The 22,227-nt window shown below is 39.3% G+C and overlaps 2 protein-coding genes across 11 annotated transcripts in view; one reads left to right on the top strand and one right to left on the bottom strand.

Annotated features, from left to right (window-relative positions):
- Positions 1 to 15,358: 15,358 nt before the first annotated feature.
- Positions 15,359 to 15,823, top strand: LOC149137222 (uncharacterized). Its single transcript, XM_089339001.1, has one exon. It carries the CDS (start codon positions 15,359 to 15,361, stop codon positions 15,821 to 15,823), a length of 465 nt encoding a protein of 154 aa, XP_089195127.1.
- Positions 15,824 to 20,417: 4,594 nt separating this feature from the next.
- Positions 20,418 to 22,227, bottom strand: part of LOC106871814 (rab-like protein 3) — a 40,275-nt gene continuing 38,465 nt past the window's right edge. For 7 of the 10 annotated variants that reach the window (XR_016240728.1, XR_016240730.1, XM_089347618.1 and 4 more), the window contains one exon: positions 20,418 to 22,112. Coding sequence is in view for 2 of the 10 variants with exons in the window: in XM_052965559.2 (XP_052821519.1) it covers positions 22,050 to 22,112 (63 nt within the window). In the remaining 8 variants the exon portion in view is untranslated. The remainder of the gene's footprint in view (positions 22,113 to 22,227) is intronic. The other 3 variants (XR_016240729.1, XR_016240731.1, XM_089347620.1) reach the window with 1 other exon arrangement.

Below are 22,227 nucleotides of genomic sequence, written 5' to 3'. Positions count from 1 at the left end.
TGGATACAGGCATGCGTATGCATTTGGTAGTGCATGTGTGTACATATTTACTTTGAAATATATTGATAAGTTATGAATATGTGTGTGTGTGTGTATACGCACAGAATAAAAGAAAAAGGAAGGAAGAAAATAAGATACGCGAAAATAGGTATGGGGTAGCTATATATATATGTATGTTGTATGATATACATACCTACATAGACACACACTTATACACTTATACAAAAACGCGAGACAGTAAGATGAGGAATTTTGAGTGACACATAATTTTGTTCAAGTCTGTGCATATGTGTATAACACACCCATCTACGTATATAGGCACATGCACATACATATTTACACATACATATGTGTGTGTGTGCTTGTGTTAATATGTACGTCAGTATGTAGACACATACATACATACATATGTATGTGTACATAGGTTTCTGTTGAAAAGCTGGAAGAAGGGCTCAATACATATAGTAGAGCATGTGAATTTTTTTTTATTGAAACTGAAATGAGACTTTGCTTCGCGAGTCGAGTTTCATGCCACAGCAGTGTTGAGGCGAGAACTGTATTGGTCGTGGATTTATATCTTTTGATCTAGTGTTGTGTTTGTTCGTTAGTTAGCTTTACGGTTTATTGATTGGGTGGCGCTTTGTCGGCCCCGTCATTAGTTGTTTATTTTATTTTTGTAATGTTGAGATGGTGTGTTATAAATATTTTTAAGGATTTGTTCCTGAGTGAGTGACAGGGTGTTTTTTTTTCTTCTTGTGTGAGTGTAAAGTTTTAAATAAATGTTTTGCGAAAAGTTGTTCACAATGGGAAAAAGATATTAAAGACATATCCATTAGCTATTCCCGACAAATGGTTCTTTTCACAACTAAGAGAACTGGGAGATTATTTTGTGAGTGATAAAACGTCTGTTCTTTTATGAGATTTTATTTTTCGTTTGGGAAAATATATCTGTGTGTATGTGTGCACGTGTGAGTGTGTGGTGTGTGAATGTGTGTGTGCATGAGATAGATAGATAGATAGAGTGAGAGGGAGAGGGAGAGCGAGAGGGAGAGCGAAAAATGGAACTTCTTTAGAATTTTATCTTTTGATATTTACTCAAGGAAATATTTGCGTGTGAATGCATGCCTGGCAGGTTGTAGTCATCTGGCGTTGTCACGTTATCATCTAAAATTGGGATGGATGTTGTTGTTTTGCCAGTGGTCATAGAAGATAAGTAAAGATTGAAATAAGAATAAGAATGAGAATTAAAAATATGGAGTCTTTATTATAATGGGTGTCTATTAGCGGTGTTAGCTTTCAGAGTTAGGATATATGCACGCGTTAGTATCAAAGAGTCCTAGAACAAGTTCTGTAACGCGCCAACAGATGACAGCACACGGTTGCATGCGCAGTGAGAGCTAGCAGTGTGCGGAGTGACATCGCTGTATTTACTTAACAATTTGTGAGTGAAATTTATGTTTTTGTGATCACGTGTATGCTGTACTCTGCAATCTTGTCATGGACAGGAAGCTAGAACAAAGATCCAACTTGAAAATTTGCGTTAAACTTGGAAAGCCTGCTATTGAGACAGTGAGCATGCTTCAGCACATTTGCGGTGACGAGGTTGTGTGTCATACGCAATGTTTCGGGTGACACGAGCGTTTCAAAAGCGGAAGAACGTCCCTGGAAGACGATGAGCGATCTGGAAGAGCTGTCATGAGTGCAGCCCCCTGAAATGTGGAGAAAATTCATCAGCTTGTTCATGAGGATCGTTGAAGGTGTGTCTCTACCAAGTTGTGGTGTGTCTCTATCAAGTTGCTGACCACTGAGCAGAAAGAACATCGTGGCGAAGTCTGTGAAGATCTCCATCAGAGTGCCGCTGATGATCCGTCCTTCATGTCGAGGATCATCACCGATGACACGAGTTGGGTCTACGGGTACGACACTGAGACGAAGCAGCAGCCGTCACAATGGAAGAAGCCTTCATCGCCATGGCTGAAGAAGGCGTGACAGAGCCGCAGCTCAATCAAGTGCATGCTCATCGTTTTTCTCGACATCCGTGGTATTGTGCATCAAGAATTCGTCTCCCCAGAGCCAGACCGTCAATCAAGAGTTATTCTACAATGTTTTGAAACGTTGTAGGTGGGGGGGGGGGCATTCGGCAAAGGCGACCGGATCTGTGGAGCGCAAGGAATTGGATTCTTCACGATCACAATGCAACTTGCCTCCGAGCTCTCCCCACTCGTGAGTTTCGCGCCAAAAACATGGTATCGCTTCCGCACCCGCCCTTTTCGCCAGATCTAGCACCCGCAGACTTTCATCTCTTCCCCAAGCTGAAGATGCAGTTCAAAAGTCACCGTCTTAACACTGCTGTGGAAATCCACAGCGAATCGAAGAAGGTCCTCGACTTCCTTACGGAAAAGGACTTCCGGGCCGGATTCCAAAAGTGGTAGGAGCGCTGGAACCTGTGTATTGGTGCACAAGGTAACTATTTCGAAGGGAATGATGTTAAAACTTGGGTAAATAAGTTATTTTGTATCAGGAATAACTAGTCCTGGAGCCTTTTGATATCACCTCATATAGTGGTTAGATATTGCGGATAAAATGGGATTTTCTTTTATGGGATGGTGGAGAAATTCCCAGTTCTGTGAGCAGGGGCTTGTTGACGTTGCTGAGAAATGACGCCGATATAAATAATTTGCGGCCCATAATCCTGTTAATTGCAAAGTTTTTAAAATTTTGGCCGCGGTATTAGCAAACAAGTTGGAATGTGTTGTAAGGTGGTCCGATTGGGAAAGCAAAAACCGTGTGCGATCCTCAATAGAGCCATCTTTGACAACCCCCATCTCATGCGAAACACTGTCAAGGGAAAGGGAAAGGGAAACAAATCTAGCGCTGGTGAGGCCTTGTTCAGTTTGGATCATTCGAAAGCATTTGATAGGGTCGAACCGTTTCATATCGCGCACTCAATCTGTCAAGAGCATTCTCCTTCAACTCTTTTATATGTACTGGCTCTTGAGCCATTGTTGCGAAAAATAGAACTTTTCAGGGGCATCCCTTTCAAGCAGGGATGAGAGAGAGTTGTGTCGGTGTTTGCTGATGACATTGCAGTTATAGTATCAGACACCACGGAAGCGCAAGTAGTAGGTTTCATTCCAAAGGAAAACGAGGCGATGGCACGAGAAAAGATAAATCTTACAAGTCTGTTGGCTTGCAGCTTACCACATTTTTGAGACATCTCTGTCAAAGTTCTTCGACTTTCAAAGTTCTTCGACTTTCAAAGTACTTCGGTTTTTCAAATGCTTTTACAGAAGTGTTGCAGTCTGCTGCGATTGACATATCTATGAACAAACATCTTTTGTCAATATGATTTTTTACTACAATATCTAGTCTATTGACCTGAATAGCTCAGTCAGTTTGAATACTAAAGTCCCAAAGAACGGTGATATCTTTATTTTCTATTACTTTGGCAGGCTTATGTTCCCGCCAGTTCTTCCCATACAAGAGTCCAAACTTAAGGCATATTATCCAGTATAAATATTGACTTAGTGTATCATGTTGATTAATGCAATCATTTGGCGCCAACATAGAGCATCCAAAAATGAGGTGGTTAAATGTTTCTCTGGTTCTCTCACAAAAACGACAGGCAGGATCAGCACAATTTTCAAGAATGCTGCTTTGGTCGTTTCTGGCGGGCCAGACACTGATCCTGATGCTGCTATAATGATGCCTTCAGTTTCTGATTTAAGTTCAGATACAGCAAACCATTTATGGGTCATATTTGTAACAAAATCAGAATCGCAACTAGCAAAATAGCAATACCCATCCCAGTTTTAGACAGTAGCCTAACAACACCAGACGACCACAATCTACTACCAGGCATGCAGACACATTTACTTGCACTCCTCCCACACACGCATATATGCATGTGTGTGCGTGTGTGCAAACTAATTCAAAATAAGTACAAACTCTCTCTTTGACTCTCTCTCTCTCTCTCTCTCTCTCTCTCTCTCTCTCTCGCACACACACACGATTTCTCTGCAACCATAGCTTGTGATATTTCGTAATTAAGACAATTAGAAGACTCTGGTTGAATTCAATTACAGGCGCCATCCTAAAAGTCAAAAGCAGTCTTAGTTATAAGATTTTATTAATTATACAACTTTATTAATTCAGTTTATCATTAAATCCGCCAGAATCGGAAATTATTTTGAATATTCTCATTTCGGGAAAGAAATTCCGCAGTAATTGCAATTTGATGTATTTTGTCTGTCCATTATTTTGACAGAGAAACAGAGCGAGCGAATTTAATTTCACTTGTATCATTCGTGACTGAAGACATGCTCTTGTTTTGTTAACGTAAAAAAAATTTGTCGGTCGTGGCAGATACAGTGGGGGGAAATAAATATTCGTACATGTCAAAATTCTTTATTTATTTAGTTTCTAATGAACACAAATGGGATATACCAATACTATATTTGCATACACATACATAAACTAAGAATATGCAAAAGAAACTAATAAATTATAGTAACTAATGAATTTATATACAAATATAAATATTTAGGGGTGAAAAAAGTATTCGTACAGAACATAAATAACTGATAATTCTGATTTAATACCTCGTAGCATCACCATTATTCAGTTCCACTTCAACCAATCTCTTCTTGTAGTTCGTAATCCATGACTCGCATGTTTCATTAGGAATTTTTTCCCATTCTTCTTGACAAATTTTCTTCAAATCTGGAATGCACATTGGGGCTCTTGAATGAGTTTTAATTTTCAAATAACGCCACAAATTTTCAATGGGGTTCAAGTCAGGTGACTGGCTTGGCCATTCTAATAATTTTATATTGTGATTGACAATCCATTTTTGGTAGACTTCGCTGTGTGCTTAGGGTCGTTATCCTGTTGTAAAACCCACCCTTCACAAAGCTGGAACTTTTCTACAGAGTCCCATACATTATTGTTCAAAATATTTTGGTACATCTCTGCATTTATTCTACCATCTATCACATGAAAATTGCCAGTCCCATTTGCAAAGTAACACCTCTACACAATGATGTTGCCACCTCCAAACTTTACAGTAGGAATTGTGTTTTTTAGCGAATAGGTGGTACCATCTTTCCACCAAACATGGCTACGAGAATTTCGTCCCAACAATTCAATTTTCGACTCGTCTGTCCAAAGAACATTTTCCCAGAATGTATCAGATTTATCTTTATGTTCATAAACAAATTTTAAACGGCCATCTCTATGCCTTTTAGTCAACAGTGGAGTTTTTCTAGGAGAGCATGACTTCAGTTCATTCCTATGAAGTTCATTGGTGATTGTTCATAGTGTAACACTAGTCCCTGAAGCTAACAAATCTTCTTGCAACTCCTTTCTGGTGATCATTGCGTTTTTTCGATACTTCACTTCATTTTTCTTAAAGATCTAGTGGAAATCTTGCGTAGTGCCTCGGATCTTATTTTGTTTTCAATAGTTCCCGATTTTTTATATCTTTGAATAAATGAAGATATGGTAGAAAATGGAATACAAAGGGTCTCTGATATTTTCCTGTAACTTTTACCTGCTTTCCACTGTTCATTAATTAAGTTTTTCACTGAATTTGTGAGTTCTTTACTTTTCGCCATTATTATGACACTACTTTATGTTGTTTCAGTGCTGAATGAAGAAGCTAGCGTTTTGGCACTTTAAAATGACTACTGATAAGATTATTAGAACAAACGAGAAAGTTCTAGTAAAAAAAATATTTTAACAGTATTTTGTGGCATAGAAACTCATAAATTTATTCTGTACGAATACATTTTTCACCCCTAAATATTTATAATTGTATTTAAATTCATTAGTTACTATAATTTATTAGTTTCTTTTGCATATTCTTAGTTTATGCATGTGTATGAAAATATAGTATTGGTATATCCCATTAATGTTCATTAGAAATTAAATAAAGAAAGAATTTTGACATGTACGAATATTTATTTCCCCCCACTGTATTGAAGGACTTACTAAAAAATGTTGGTAAAACATACAAATTTCCGATGTGAGGTACTTGTCATTGGCTGTTTTTTCATAAGGGAGATAACCAAAAACAGCAGAGAACACACACACACACACACACACACACACACACACACACACACACGCGCACGCACGCACGCACGCACGCACGCACGCACGTACGCACGCACGTACGCACGCACGCACGTACGCACGCACGCACGCACGTACGCATGTACGTACGTATCCACGTGCGCACACACGCATATATATACATACATACATACATACATACATACATACATACATACTTGATCAAGTTTGCATACGTGAGGCTGTTAACACCATAAGACTTGGAAGGTACCTCCTTGAGCAACATTCTTTGTTTGAAAACCTAGAATACATGCCCAAAGAGGTCGCGCGACTATGCATAGATATTTATTTATTTATTTATTTATTTATTTATGTGTTTCAGCCAAGTGGCTGCGGTCATGCTGGTGCACCACCGTGATTTTCACGTTCCTTGCATGGCTCTTCTCCCCCATCTGACATGGTCCAATCAAGAGTTTTGATGGCACATCTGGTGTATAAGAGAATTTGACATAGCTGCCCTAAACTGCGTCTCATTACGAGCCATTGGTTCGTCTGGTATCGTGGAGAGGAAAGCGTCAAGTTTTATCTTGAAGACCTCCGCATCCATGTCTTGCATGTCTCTCAAATGTTTTGGCAGGGCATTGAAGAGCTGAGGTCCTCTGAAACCGAGGCTGCTGCAGTATCTCGCTCTTATGTGAGATGCGGTGGACGGTACCTTTGGCACCATGCAGTGGCGACCCGTGCGGCCATTCCTGTAGTACTTGATACCAAAGTTTGGCACCAGTCCTTCCAGTATTTTCCATATGTATATTATTACATATCTCTCCCGCCTGCGCTCCAGGGAGTAGAGACCTAGTGCCTTCAGTCGCTCCCTGTAGTTCATCTGTTGGACTGTGGCGATCTTTTTTGTATAGTGCCGCTGAATTGCCTCGAGTTCTGCTGTCCGCTTAACACTGTGTGGTGACCACAACTGAGAGCAATAGTCTAGGCGGCTCAGAACAAATGTCTTCCATAGAGTCAACATGACTTTTTGATCCCTTGTACGGAATGTCCTCAGTATCCACCCTGCCAGTTGTCTGCACTTTGCTGTCAACTTGACAATGTGCATGTGAAATGATGCATCACTACATATGTTGATGCCCAGATCTCTTACTGTTTGTGGTTCTGGGATTGCAGTACCTCCAGGCCCTGTGTATGCCAGTTGGGAGGTACTTGTGGTCTTGTAGCGCAGTACTTGAAATTTTTTTGCATTGAACTGCATATTATTTTGCTCTGCCCACTCATATATTGCACTTAGGTCATTCTGCAGGCTTACAGATAGTAATCAAGCTCCGACATGATAGTAATATCGATTATCAAAGCAGCTTATCATGGACCAATAGCCGGATTACTACCTCCCACTTTGATGGGCATGCGTTTGCATTTCAGGAACAAGAAATATTAACCAAGTACCAGATGCACAAAAGATATAGAGATACAGAAAAAGCAGTAAAATGTGACAATCGATGCAGACTTTGTGGAGTTAACACCAAAGATATCATAAGCAGTTGCCCGAAAATGTCATCACGGTATTATCTAACGATGAGATATGATGTAGCTAGGACACTCTGTAATGAAATCCGTCGGAAGGATAACTCCGAGGACAAAGAAATAAGAACTAACAGTATGGTAGAAGGCATAGCCATTCATAATAAAAAGTAGTGAAGACCTCAGTAAAATTTAAGCACACAGACCTGATATAATGATTTGGGATAGAGAAGAGAAACTGTACACAGTTGTGGACATTAGCTGCCCAGCGGATGTTAACATAAAGCTGGAGATCAGTGAAAAAGAGAACACCTACGCTGAACTATTGAGAAATCTGCAGTTACTTTATCCAGATTATAAGTTCACATTTATACCTGTAATTATTGGGGCCCTGGGATATGTAACACACTGCCTAAATACCAATCTTTAGAAATTAGGCTTCACAAAACCAGAAAGGAGAAAGCTAATTCGAAGATTACAGATCTAATCCATCACTGGGAACTGTAAAAATCTGTAAAACTTTCCAGAAATTTATCATTTAAATATATATATGAGCATGTCTAGAAATGTACCTATATGCATGAGAATACACACATAAAACAAAACATACAAATCTGCACATATACATACATACATACATACATACATACATACATACATACATACGTACATACATACATACAAAAATATCTTGTTGTTGATGCTGAAATTCTAATGAAGGAGCCTTGAATCTAGGTTAGAAACCGGCTCTTTCTCTATTGGCAAGAAATCTTGAAATAAAACTGAACAATGATATACATACATACATCAGAACTCTCAGCTCATAATAAGCGTATTTCCCACTACACCTTTGCAGTGCCTGTCCTCAAACTTACGTTCGACCTTCTGAACTGGTCACTATAAGAAATCAATGAGAAAGATTTTCGAACTCGCAAGCTCCATCAAGGACTTACGTATTAGAAGGCAGAAAACGCTGGCAGGCAACAAATGTAGGCTATGAAAGACCAAGACTGAAGACATCAGCCACATTATTGGCAACTGTGAGAGAATCTCTCCCGGATACATTTTTCTATGAGGCATAATGCAGTGGCCATAACGAACTGGAACTGAAGAACAAAAGAGAAAACATCTTCAGACGAAGTTGACTATATTGAGATCGATAGGTCAAAGGAATATTGATGGAACTTAACAATTAAAACAACCAACATGTAAAAGACACAGCCGGCCAAATATTGTTGTGTGGGATCAGAAGAAATGTTCTGTTGTGGAAATCAGTTACCCTCTGGACACCAAAGAAAGAGGACGTCTAAGGACCATTGATAAGGAATTTGCAAAACCCGTAGTTAAGGTACACTTTCAGCTTCATACCTGTTATTAGTGGAGCAACAGGATACATACCAACCCATCTGGAGTAAAGTATGGCTGATTCTGGGATCTTGGAGAGAGAATGAAAATCGTTAATTCTTACTCTACAAATGATCACGATATCAAGAACTATAAAAGTCTGCAAGACCTACTTATGATTTAAAGTATGATAGTTAGAATAATATGCTTTCCTTCACAACCCTGCTACCACGTAGGTGGCCTATCAAAATTTATTCTAAATCAAAAAGAGAAAAAGAAGAATAGAATAATACGTACATATTGTCTTAATACTTCGAGAGTGATTTTTTTCAAGAACATCAACATCACCCACATACATACATACATACATACATTAGAAATCGGCTCTTTCTTTATCGGCAAGAAATTTTGAAATAAAACTGAATAGTAACAAACATACATGCATACAGTTTTTTAACGTCGCACTGTATCACTCAGGCATCATCTGCTGAACAGTAAAGAAAGAAATGAGTACATTACTCGAAAGTGAAAGTAAGATCTTCGGAGTCGGGGAAGAACTACTGAGTAGGTACTTTGAAATACAACTATATTTTTTCTGAAGAAAGAGCACAAGAAACTGACACGGGTTCTCCAAATCTAGTCTATCAGCAGCACAGTGAAGATTTGTAAGACATTCCAAAGATTCTGCATCTGAGATTCTTTAGATGAATAGATGCACACACTTGGGTATGTGCATCGACAGCTCAAAGAACACACTAACTGAACCACATATTTACAAACCTCAGGAACTCTCTTAACTCAAACAATGTTTTGTTAGCAACCGGCTTGAACTCTCTTAATAACTTAAATAAAACTCAAAGAAGAAACATTCATTCATTCATACATACATACGTACAAGCATGCATGCATACATACATACACACATGGACCAACGACCGGATTACTATCTCCCACTGTGAAGGGTATGCGTTTGTAATCCAGGAACTGGAACTATCAACCAAGGGATAGAGATGCAAGAAAAGCAGTAAAATGTGACAACCGATACAGACTTTGTGGAGTTAACACCGAAGATATCACCCACATCATAAGCAGTTGTCCGAAAGTGTCATCATGGTATTATCTGCCGATGAGACATGATATAGCTAGATCACTCTACAATGAAATCCGTCGAAAAGATTACCCCGAGGACAAAGAAATAAGAACCCACAGAATGGTAGAAGGCATAGCTGCTCATAATAAAAAGGATTACTGGTGGACTGTCCCAGTGAAGAACTCAGTAAAATGTAAGCACAACAGACCTGATATAATGGTTTGGGATAGAGAAGAGAAACTATGTACAGTTGTATAAATTAGCTGCCCAGTGGATGTTAATATAAAGCTGAAGATCAGTGAAAAAGAGAATACCTACTCTGAACTGTTGAGAAATTTGCAGTTACTCTATCCAGATTACACATTCACGTTTATACCTGTAATTATTGGAGGCCTGGGATATGTGACACTGCCTAAATACCAACTTTAAGAAATAAGGCTTCTCAAAACCAGAAAGAAGAAAGTTAATTCGAAGAGTACAGATCTAATCCATCACTGGAACTGTAAAAATCTGTAAAACTTTCTAGAAGTTTATCATTTAAATATATATGAGCATGTCTAGATATGCAACTATATGCATGAGAATACATACATAAAGCAAAACATACAAATCTGCACACACACATACATACATACATACATACATTTGCAGATACTCCACCCAGACTACAAGTTCAGATTCATACCCGTGATTGTTGGGGCATTGGGATATGTAACAAACTGCCTCAACAAAAAATTGGGAAAATTAGGGTTCTCAAAACCTGAAAGAAAAAGGCTGATTAGAAGACTACAGATTCAAGCCATCAATGGAACTGTAAAGATATGTAAAACTTTCCAAAAATTTAGCACATAAATACATATGCATGCATCTAGACATAAAAACGCATCCATAAAACAAACATACAAATCTGCGCATACACTAACACCAAATACTGCACACACACACATATGCACAAATACCTAGACGATGTTGATAAAAGTTCCAATGAAGGAGCCTTGAATCTATGTTAGAGTCCGGCTCTTTCTCTATGGACAAGAAATACAGAAATGAAACTGATTGATAACATACATACATACATACAAACAAACAAACTACCCTATTGTTGATGTTGAAATTCCAACGAAGGAGCCTTGAATCTAAGTTAGATACCAATTCTTTTTCTATTAGCAAGAAATCTTGAAATAAAACTGAACAATGACATACACACAAAGAATATTGGTGGAATGTCTTAGTGTAAACCTCAAAAACTGTAAACATAATAGAGCAGGCATATTAATTTGGGACGGAGAAATGAGAAAACATCTGTGTTGAGCTACTGATAAATTTACTGCGTGTCTAGCCGGATTACAAGTTCAGGTTTAAACCCGTAATTATTAGGACACTTAGATATATGACAAACTGCCTCAGCACTAATCTTCAGGAATTAGGCTTATCAAAACCAGAAGGGAGAAAGCTAATTAGATTACAGATACGAGCCATCAATGGGACTGTCAAAATATGTAAAACTTTCCAGAAGTTTAGCATTTAAGTACACATACGCATGTCTAAACATACAACTGTATAGATGGGAATACATACAAAAAACAAAACATACAAATCTGTCCATTCACTGATTTCAAATATTTCACGCATACACACAAACATGCACAAATATCTTATTGATGTTTAAAATTCCAATGAAGGTGCCTTGGATCTAGGTTAGAAACCGGCTCTTTCTCTATTGGCAAGAAATCTAGATGTGAAACTGAATAATTACATACATATTGTGTTTCGATGATTCAGCGATAAAGAGGTCGGGCGTTGCCATACTAAGAGTTTATGCGTACAATGAAATAAAAATTATCTCTCAGAGGCTGGTGTCGTAAGGACTAGAGCTTAGTCGGTTGATGTAAAGTTAGACTGAGACGTGGCAATTGGTAATACATATATTGTAAACATATACTTTCATATTTTTTGTGCCAATATTGCGTTTTTCTTGTCAATACTTGATACGACTTTTTCTCTTGAGAAATTAATGAAAAATTCCAGTGAAATCATAGAATGTTCTGAATTAATTTAATAGAGCTTATAAAAACTGTAAACAATATGGCAGCGGTCGGTGGAGTTTAGAACGTCGGACAGAATTTTTTGGGGTCTGTACTTTCGACTGTCTGTACTTTTAGTTTTAATCCCATTCAAGTCAATTTGTCTTTCGACTTTCATTAGGTTCTTCTAATTCTTACTGTATCTCTCTTCGTCATTATTTCTCGAAGAAATAAGGCGGACTGCTAGCAGAATCATTAACATCCCGGATAAAATGTTTGGCTGCATTTCTTCCGGCTTAGCGTTCTGATTTCAAATTCCACTGAGGTTGACTTTGCTTTTCATTCACTTGAGGTCAATAAAATAAGTACAAGTGGAACAAGTCGACGTAATAGACTTAACCCCTCCTAAAATTGCTGATCTTCTGCCAAAGTTTGAAATAATCATTACTGGAAGAAATCGACTGTGTATGTGTGTGTGCGCGCGCGCGTGTGTGTGTGTGTATACATACACACAAGAGTTAAGGAATGGAGTAGATAAAATCCGGGCTACATATGTTTCGTAGCGAACGGAACCTCGGAAGTTGTCAATATCCAAGCGAGGTGTATACCGCAGGCTACACGTCTGGCCAAGGGTATTTTGATTCAATGAAAGTTTACATTGTCGCAAGGAGGTACATGTTAACACATGGAAGATTCGATCAGAGTGTGTTTGCCTACTATTATCGTTCAGGATGAGACATTTTCCTTTGCCTCAATTTCATGGAGATGCTAAGATGTGGTTTTCATAACTGGAATCTTTTTTCATTTCTTCTAATATTCAGCCGGCCCAGAGCAAACACCAGAGGAGAAGGAATGCACTTACAGGCATTCCTTCTCCTCTTGCACTTTCAGTTCGCGATGTGATAATAGGAACTCCATCGGACATGACGTATGAATCCTTCAAAACCGAGGTTCTCAGGCGTAACTCTCCTTCGGATGAAAGTAAATTTCGCACACTCTTGCGGGATGAGCATCTCAGGGACCGAACTCCCACCGAGTTTTTGCGACGGATCCGGGAGTTGACCGATAGCTCGTATGAAGGGCAGTCATTCGTCAAACAGTTATTTTTCTCGAGGATGCCCTCTAACGTCCAATCGATTTTAGCTCCTATGATGGAACATACGGCCCTTGAACAACTCGCCGCCTCCGCAGACAGGATTATGGAATTCTCCGGCACATCACCATCCGCCGATAACGTCATCGCAGTTGCTTCTTCGTCTTCCTCGTGAGCTTGCACTTTTTCTTCTGCTCCGGATGACACACAATCCTCTGAAATCTTACGGGCTATTGGAGAACTGACACGACAGGTTTCACGCATGTACAGGAACCGTTCGTCGTCATTATTCTGCAGGGAAGACCAACGCGTCGCTCTTTCACGCGCCTACGCGCACTTCCTGTTCCACCAATTTGCTGGTACCGTAGGAAATTCAAGGACCAGGCCGAAAACTGTACACAGCTCTGCGCTTACTCCTCTCAGGGAAACTAGGCAGGGAGGCGCTGGACACGCCAGTTGTCTCCCCCACTGATTCACCTTACCGTGCATTTTTTATCTGAGATGCTATTTCTTCAAAGTCCTTTATGGTGGATACGGGTGTCAGCGTGAGTATTTGGTCTCGAAGGTTTACTTCCACCAATCCTGGTCTTTCCGACATATCTCTCTATGCGGTGAATCACACCACCATTAAAACGTACGGACAAATCTCTCTTAACCTGAATTTATCACTCCGTAGGGATTTCAAGTGGATCTTCGTCATTGCGGACCTGCCCTATCCCACCCTTGGTGCTGACTTCTTACATCACTATTCTCTCCTTGTGGACGTTAGAGGACGCCGACTTACTGATGACACTACCTCCCACACCGTTTCCGGAAAGGATTCTTCTGTTCCTGTTGTGAGTCCTTCTTTCTTTGTGGTTGCATCGGGTGACACTTACCACCAAGTTACTCGCTTCGTTTCCAGAGTTGACTGATTTGTCATTTCATCCGTCGAATCCAGCCCACTCCACGAGACATTTCATCACGACTAAGGGAGCTCCAGTTTTCTTCCTGACCGCGCCGAATTCGAGCACATGCTCCAGCTAGGCCTCATTCGTCCCTCCACGAACCCGTGGGCAACACCTTTACACATGGCCAGCGGATTATCGACCGGTTGGAGATTTTAGACGTTTTAACACTGTCACTATTCCGGATCGCTATCCGCTACGAAATGTGCAGGATTTTTCGTCTGCCCTGCACGGCTGTAAGATTTTTCAAAAATCGACTTGGTACGCGCGTCACCATGCCTTTTGGAGCGTTTAAATTTTTGTCTATGCCATTTGGTATTCGCAATGCGGCCAGCACGTTCCAAAGGTTCATTGATGAGGTCGTTCGTGGGTTAGACTTTGTTTTCGCATATGTCGATGATCTTCTAATCGCCAGTGGTACTCCAGACCAGCAACTTCAACACTTAACACAACTGTTAAGGTCAATCCGGCTAAGTGTGTATCCGGTTCTACCAGTTTGGAATTCTTGGTGCATCTCATTCGTCCGCTTCCTTCTAAAGTGGAAGCCATCAAACGCTTGTCTCCTGTTTCCTTAAAATAGCTCAGAAAGATCAACGAAAAAGACTCCCCGATAACGCTGTCTACTACAGCCATCCAAGCTTTGAATCTGTCAAATCTGATCTTGCTCAAGCATCCTCCCTCGCTCATCCTATTGCGGATGCAAAATTGACACTCACTGTCGACGCGTCATCAACCTTTTTCTGATGGGACTATTCTCTGCGATGTTTCTACCGGGTCACCACGACCCCTCGTTCCTGAACATCACCGTCGTGCTATTTTTGAAGCACTGCATTCACTGTCACACCCCGTCAATGCGGTCGCAGTAAAGCTTATCTCTGCCCGCTTTTTCTGGCCGAATATGCGTCGGTCTGTTACTGCTTGGTCACGTGCCTGTCTACCATGTCAGCGTTCCAAGGTGCATCGTCACGTGAGAGCACCTCTTGGGCACTTCCAGCCACCGGACACCAAGTTCCGTCACATACATATCGACTTGGTTGGTCCTTGGCTGGTCAGTTGCGGATTTACTTATATATTGACCTGCGTCGACCGTTTCTCCAGATGACCTGAAGCCATCCCTCTTGTGGACATTTCCGCGGAAATAGTCGCCAGAGCACTCATCTCCGGACGCCAATTTGAAGCTTGTCTGTTCCGTGAGCTTTCGAGATTGCTCGGAGTTCAGTACATCCACACCACAAATTACCATCCCGCCGCAAACGGAATGGTGGAACGATTCCACCGCCAGCTTAATGCCGCTATTCGCGCGGCTCCTGATCCTCATCGTCGGTCCGAGTTTCTCCCCATTGTTTTGCTGGGGTGCTGCTCAGCTGTCACTGAGGATTTAGGCTACTCCTTCGCTGAGCTCCTGTATGGCACCACCTTAGCACTTCCGGAACAAATGTTGGCACCCGTTAACTTACCGAATGTGGGTCCCACATCTTACGTCACGCGACTCAGGTCATTCTTTGCTGACCTACCACCGATGCTTCCTCGTGACCAGTCTATTTCTTCTACAGTACCTCCAGATATTTCTACTTGGACTCACGTGTTTGTAAGAAATGATGCCGTCAAGGGACCGCTCACACCTCCCTACACTGGTCCCTGTCGCGTTCTTAGAAGCACATCGAAACTGTTCACTGTGAACATTCACGGAGAAAAAAAGAGACTGTCTCTATCGACAGAGTAAAAAATTCCTTTTCCGAAACATTTATGCCACATACTGACACATCCATCATTCTACAAACACTGCTACCCCCCACCCCCACAAGTACCACATTTACTCACCATAACACCAACTATACAAACGCATTCTTCATCTTACAGGACACGTTTTGGCAGATAGGTTCATTGGCAGAAGAAATTGTCACAGACTATTTACATTTCTTAACTTTGCCTCGCCAATGACTGTTCCGGAGAATAGACTCATGTTTGTTATAGACACCGCATTCATATTTTCCCTTTCTGTATCATTGTACATATATATATATATATACATCGTCCTATTTGATTGGACATGTTTCTTTGCTGAACGTTTTTCCTTGTACATACTTGCATTGTATTTTTTAATTGTTCTGCTATAGTTCCAATTGTGTCACACATATTTTTCTCTAAAAGAACAGACATTCTTCTGCACGTTTCCTCCAAATTTGTACTTTGCATTGTTAATACAACTGTTTTGCCATGTTTCATTCTTCTGTGCCCTCCTATCGCACACGTATTTTGCCTACATTACTCTTAATCGATCGCTTCTGGTCTAGGGGAGGGCTATAAGCACAGTTACCTCCTTTGACAGCGGCTGTTTAAGTAAACTGGCACTAGAGCGTTAGATTCGAACACGAAGCCTTAGCACTTCCACTTTTGCATCGGGACGTCGGAGAGCAAAGACGTGACTAGCTGGCGTGCATGACATGAGAGCCAGCTAGCAGACATGAGGTAGTATACAGAAGATGAGCATGGCCCCCATTCATCAAACTCCTTCCTTTATTGTTATATGTATATTTGTTTGAAACCTCGAGTAAAGGTATTTAATGTTGCAGCCTTGTTATATGAATTCATTGTATTGTGTTCCTTCATCAAATGATATTACGGCCTTCGGAACGGAGTCACCATTAGATGGCTCCACAACCTGAGAACATCACTATCTAAAAAGACGTTTCTACAGCTGGATGCCCTTCCTAACGCCAACCATACCGAGTTTGTAGTGGATGCTTTTTATGTGCTACTGGCATGGAAGCCAGTCAGACGGACCTGGCATTGATCACGTTTGGATAGTGCTTTTTACATGCCACTGGCACGGGAGCCAGTCAGGGGTTACTGGCATCGGCCACATTTGGATGGCACTTTTTATGTGCCACTGGCATGGGAGCCAGTCAGGTAAACCTGGTATCGACCACGTTTGGATGGTGCTTTTTACATACCACCAGTATGGGAGCCAGTCAGGAGACATTGGCATCAACCATGTTCGGATGATGTATTTTATGTGCATTTCTATTTCAGTGTTGTCGATAGTGGTCATTGTTTTTTTGCAAAATTCAAAGCAGCCCTAAGTAGTGGTTTTGTTACTGTTGTACAACAGACTTTGATGTTGAACTGAAAGACATGATGTTTATTTTTGTCCAGGTTCTTCTTAGACCAATCGATCACAGCATACATGTGACTCCAGAGAGGTAATGTCAAGTGCTTTTATTCTTGATGAGAATTTGTTCGATATTTTTTTTACTGATGATGCTCAAGTCCACATTTGAAGAGTTTATTAGTTTGGCAGCTAGGTTGTTATTGAAATTGGGTTTATGATCCTTTATACGAGTTCATAGACTGACTATGAAGGAGTGGGGCTAAAGCTGTGAAAATTTGCATGCATTAATTTCAACTCTTCTTATCTCAGCATACTTGGAAAGAAACAATGCAGATATTAATAACTGCATTGTTTCTTTCCAGGTACACTGACTGTTCAAAGGAAACTTCAAAAGTAACTGATAGCAACAGCAGACATGATGTCATCATCACTGCAATATTGGTTCCCAGCCAAGTGATTTTCCATGTTAGGGAACAGATGAATCAGATGGGGCCAAATCAGGAGAATAGGGATGCTAATCAACCAGTTCAAAACCACAGTAGTCATTGAAAGCAAGAACTTGTGCACTGGAGCGCTGTCCTGATGAAACAAGACCCCTTTTGTCAGTTTCCTGACTGTTTGGTCTTGACATAACTGCCTCCGCAAGTTGGCACAGTGCTCTCCACTGATGGTGTGACCCTTTTTGAAGACCCTATATTCAGCTGCTCACTTTTGCACTCTTGATAGAGCTGGAGTGTCATCCCCTAATGTCATGTCAGCATGAACATTGTTGAGAGACAGACCTTTTTTCTGTAGATACTTTATAACATCATGGTGCCAAATTTTGTCCATTTTCAAGAGAAGTGACTACTAGTTACTTTTGAAGTTTGCTTTAAACAATCAGATGTCAGTTTACCTGGAAAAAAACAATGCAGTTATTAATAAGAAGGGTTGAAATTAATGCATGCAAAATTTCACAGATTTAGTACCATTCCTTCATAATCAGCCTATGAACCTTTCAGCCCATCTTTGTAGTAATATAAAAGCATTTTGGCATTAACATGTCTACCCTATCTTTGGCTGATGACTATCTTTTTGACTGTGGTGTTTATATCAAGATGCATATATAATATATATATATTTTACATATGTTGGAAATTGTTAGACAGGAATTAGTTGTAAGAAGTTTGATTTATCTGGTGGAGATTGCTTGTTTTATCTGATTTTACAAACACATTTATTCAGTTCTTTGTTCAGTGTGTTAGTTTGCATGTTAAATTTTATTCCCTTGATTGCAGCAAATATTTTATTTTCAAAAGGTTGTGGTAATGGATTAGGCGTTGGACATTTGATTAAGTAGTTGGTGGTTTGTTTATTCTTTTGGTCTTTTTCATAGTGGTAAATTTTCCTCTGAATATACTTGCCTTGTACTCTCCTCTATATATCTACTTTCTAGATGTATATACACAAAACCTATTTATCATCCAACATATCTCTTCCTACACCAGAAAAACAGCTTACCAGAAATTCTATAAATCCAAGGGGGACCCAAATGCACGACAGTCTGACAAAGGCTTGCTGACCAAAATTTTCAAGCCACTCCTTTTCTTGTAAAAGCATAATAAATATGTACTCTACAAAAAATATTAAGTAAAGTTTGGCTGTAGTAAGAAGCTTGCTTCCCAACAACATGGCTCTGGGTTCAATCCCATTGTGTGACACCTTAGGCAAGTGTCTTTTACTATAGCCTTGGGTTGACCAAAACCTTGCGAATGGATTTGGTAGACAGAAACTGAGATAAGCCCATCATATATATATATATGTGTGTGTGTGTGTGTGTGTGTGTGTATTTATGTGTGTGTGTGTGTGTATTTATGTCTGTGTTTGTCCTACCACCACCACTTAACAACTGGTGTTGGTGAGTTTACATACCAATAACTTAGCAGTTTGACAAAAGAGATTGGTAGAATAAGTACCAGGCTAAAAAGAAAAAAAAAAAGCTCTTGGGTCAATTCATTTCACTAAAAATGTTTCAAGGCAGTTCCCCAACATGGCCTCAGTCTAATGACTAAAACAAATAAAAGATAAAAGGTAAAAAGATAATTCTTTAGTTTAATGTTAAATTGTTTTTATTATAACATAACATATAAAACACTAATATCTGAATGTATATATATATATATATATATATATATATATATATATATACATATATCTTTTAAATTTGTTTACAGGAAACGTTTTGCATATGCAAATAAAGCTCCTATTCCATTATGCTGGCCACAGTCTAATGACGCTGACTGGTGAGCCAGATTTGGGGGTTGCTTCGAGCTGTACTGACATAATGTAGGACAAATATAATAATAATGAGAATAAACCTTGGATGGAGTTTATAAACATTTAATGCATCGCTATGTGCATTTTCACAAATCACATGTCTCTTCAGATCATAGTCTGTATTCCTGGGATGATAACAGTGTAGTCCGTAGTATCTGTTGGCATCAGGTTGATCATCTTCATGGATTCATTTCTTTAGGCGATATAAAATTAATGGATGTACAACAAAGAGATACTTATCCCTTTTGACCAGTATGAAGGATAGATAAGCATCCTTCTGTTGTACATCCATTAATGTTACATCATAACTCATTCAACCTTCATACTGGTCAAAAGGGGTAAGAATCTCTCTGTTGTACATCTATTAATGTTACATCATAACTCATTCAACCTTCATACTGGTCAAAAGGGGTAAGAATCTCTCTGTTGTACATCCATTAATGTTATATCGCCTGAAGAAATGAAACCATGAAGATGATCAACCTAATGCCCACGGATACTACGGACTACACTGTAATCATCTCAGGAATATGAACTGTGATCTTAAGGAACATTTGACTTGTGGAAATATTTATGAATTAAATGTTTATCAATTCCATCCAAGGATTATTGTTATTATTATATATAGCTATGTATACTTTTGTGAGTGTGAGAGAGAAAGAGAGAGAATTTCAAAACGCATGTGTTATGCTGAGTGTGTTGAGTTAAACTGCTAGGCAATATTATTTATTATTTACCAAGTGACAGGTCCACTCACCTGGGTAAAGTTCAGTTCTATGGTGTTTGTAATGCCAGTTATCACACACAGGCAGTGAGGTTAACATTCTGATTTCAAAATGAAAATTATACTTTCGTATACCCATTGTATCTTTGAAAAAAATTACATTACTCTGTTTCGTTAGTTTATTGAGCTGACAAAAGATTCAATTCAAACACTTTATGACTGTACAAACCATCCATCCACTCATGCTATTATGGCAATATTTATATACACATTGGTCACTAGCTTGGAAGTGCCTGCAAAATTTATAGGCATAGCTCTTCTTTCCAAACTTAAAAATGTGAAAGAAAATTATTTTACAAAGAATTGTTTCTAACTCTGTTTCCTCCTCTTCCTGTTTCTCTCTATTTCTGAAATTATGAATATCAGCAGAGTTCTGAAGGAAGACAATCATTAGAACTGCCTTAACACAAAATGTAGTGTCATCATAGAAAGTACTGAAAGGAAAACATTTTCGTGTAGGCCCAATGTTTAGAATGGTTTTAGGTGTTTAGTGTTGTGATGTTTTGAGTTTACTGCTTCCAATGAAGTGTTTAGTGTGTGATGCTTAGTGTTCAGTGTTTCATATGTAGTAAATCAAATTTAGTGTATGGCATGTATTATGTGATGTTTAATGAGTGGTGTTTATTCTGTAGTGTTTATTGTGTGGTGCTTGGTGTTTGTGTTTGAATTCTATTCTAGGTGTTTAGTGAGGATTTTGGTGCGGAGTGTGTTGTATCTAGTGTTCAATGTTTAGTATGTAGTACTTAGGGAAGATTGTTTAGTGTGGTGTTTAAGGTAATATGCTTAGGGTTTGGTGCTTAATATTTGGTGTTTAGTGTATGGCATTTCATTAACCTCAAAATCTTTGATCATGTTTGGCCTTCATATTTGTGACAAGTGATTAGGGACGTCTACTCCAATATCAACCTCAGTCAAGTGATTCAAGCGCTGTATGAAAATTAATCCATACAGTTTACTAGAATGACAAAACCACAAACTTCTTCAGGACAATACTTGGAGTGCATTGATGCTATCTCCTCTTTCTAATGCTTTTCAACATCTTCCTTGGAAAACATCATGCAGGAGACACCACATGATTTTGTCAACTCCACTTTCATTGGAGGATGGTTCCTTCACAACCCATGTTTTGCTGATGATATCAGCTTAATGCAAGGCAGTTAAGCAGAAATCCAGGAACTTACCACTACACAGGGCAGACAGTCAGGTGCATATGGAATGGAAAACCAATATCATGCTGAAGGACATCAGCTTGAAAAAGCAGATAATTTTAAATACCCTGGATCCACTTTGAGCAAACCACAACTTAATAAAGGAGATAAAAGCAAGATTTGGTTTGATCTCCATCAGTTTTTCAACAAAACCTGAACTGTACAAGTCGTTGGCGACATAAAATATTTCTGTGTGAGTGTGAAAGCAGGGCACTTACTACCAATATGGAATGTAGAATTTAGGTGTTCCAGGACAAATTTTTCAGAATGTATCTCGTATACAGAGCTTTGACAGGCAGCAGGTTACCAGATATACTGTCAGGTAAGAAACACCTATTGCTAGAGTGAAATGTTAAAAGCTTGCCTACCAAAAGTACATGATGATAATGAAAAATTAGTGTGTGGGGTATATTGTTTAGTGTCTGTTATATTTAGTGCTTGTTATTTAGTATGTGCTGTTTAGTTTTTAGTATTTTGTGTTAGGAAGTTTTAGTGTGTTGTATTCAATGAGATATTTGCTGTTAAGTGTTCAATCACAGTGAGAGTTCTTAGTATATCTTCGGTTGTTCTGTCCACCAGAAAATGAAGTAAACTGCAAACAGAAAATAGATGATCAGCAATTACTTGATATACATTTAAATACAATCTCATAATTTCATGAACACACACACACACACACACACACACATGCATGCACCTGTACAATT

This window comes from Octopus bimaculoides, chromosome 2, assembly GCF_046866305.1.
Source record: "Octopus bimaculoides isolate indiv1 chromosome 2, ASM4686630v1, whole genome shotgun sequence".
Taxonomy (NCBI): Eukaryota; Metazoa; Mollusca; class Cephalopoda; order Octopoda; family Octopodidae; genus Octopus; species Octopus bimaculoides.
The sequence above is the reverse complement of the archived record's forward strand: the minus strand, read 5'-3'. Positions and strand labels throughout refer to the sequence as shown.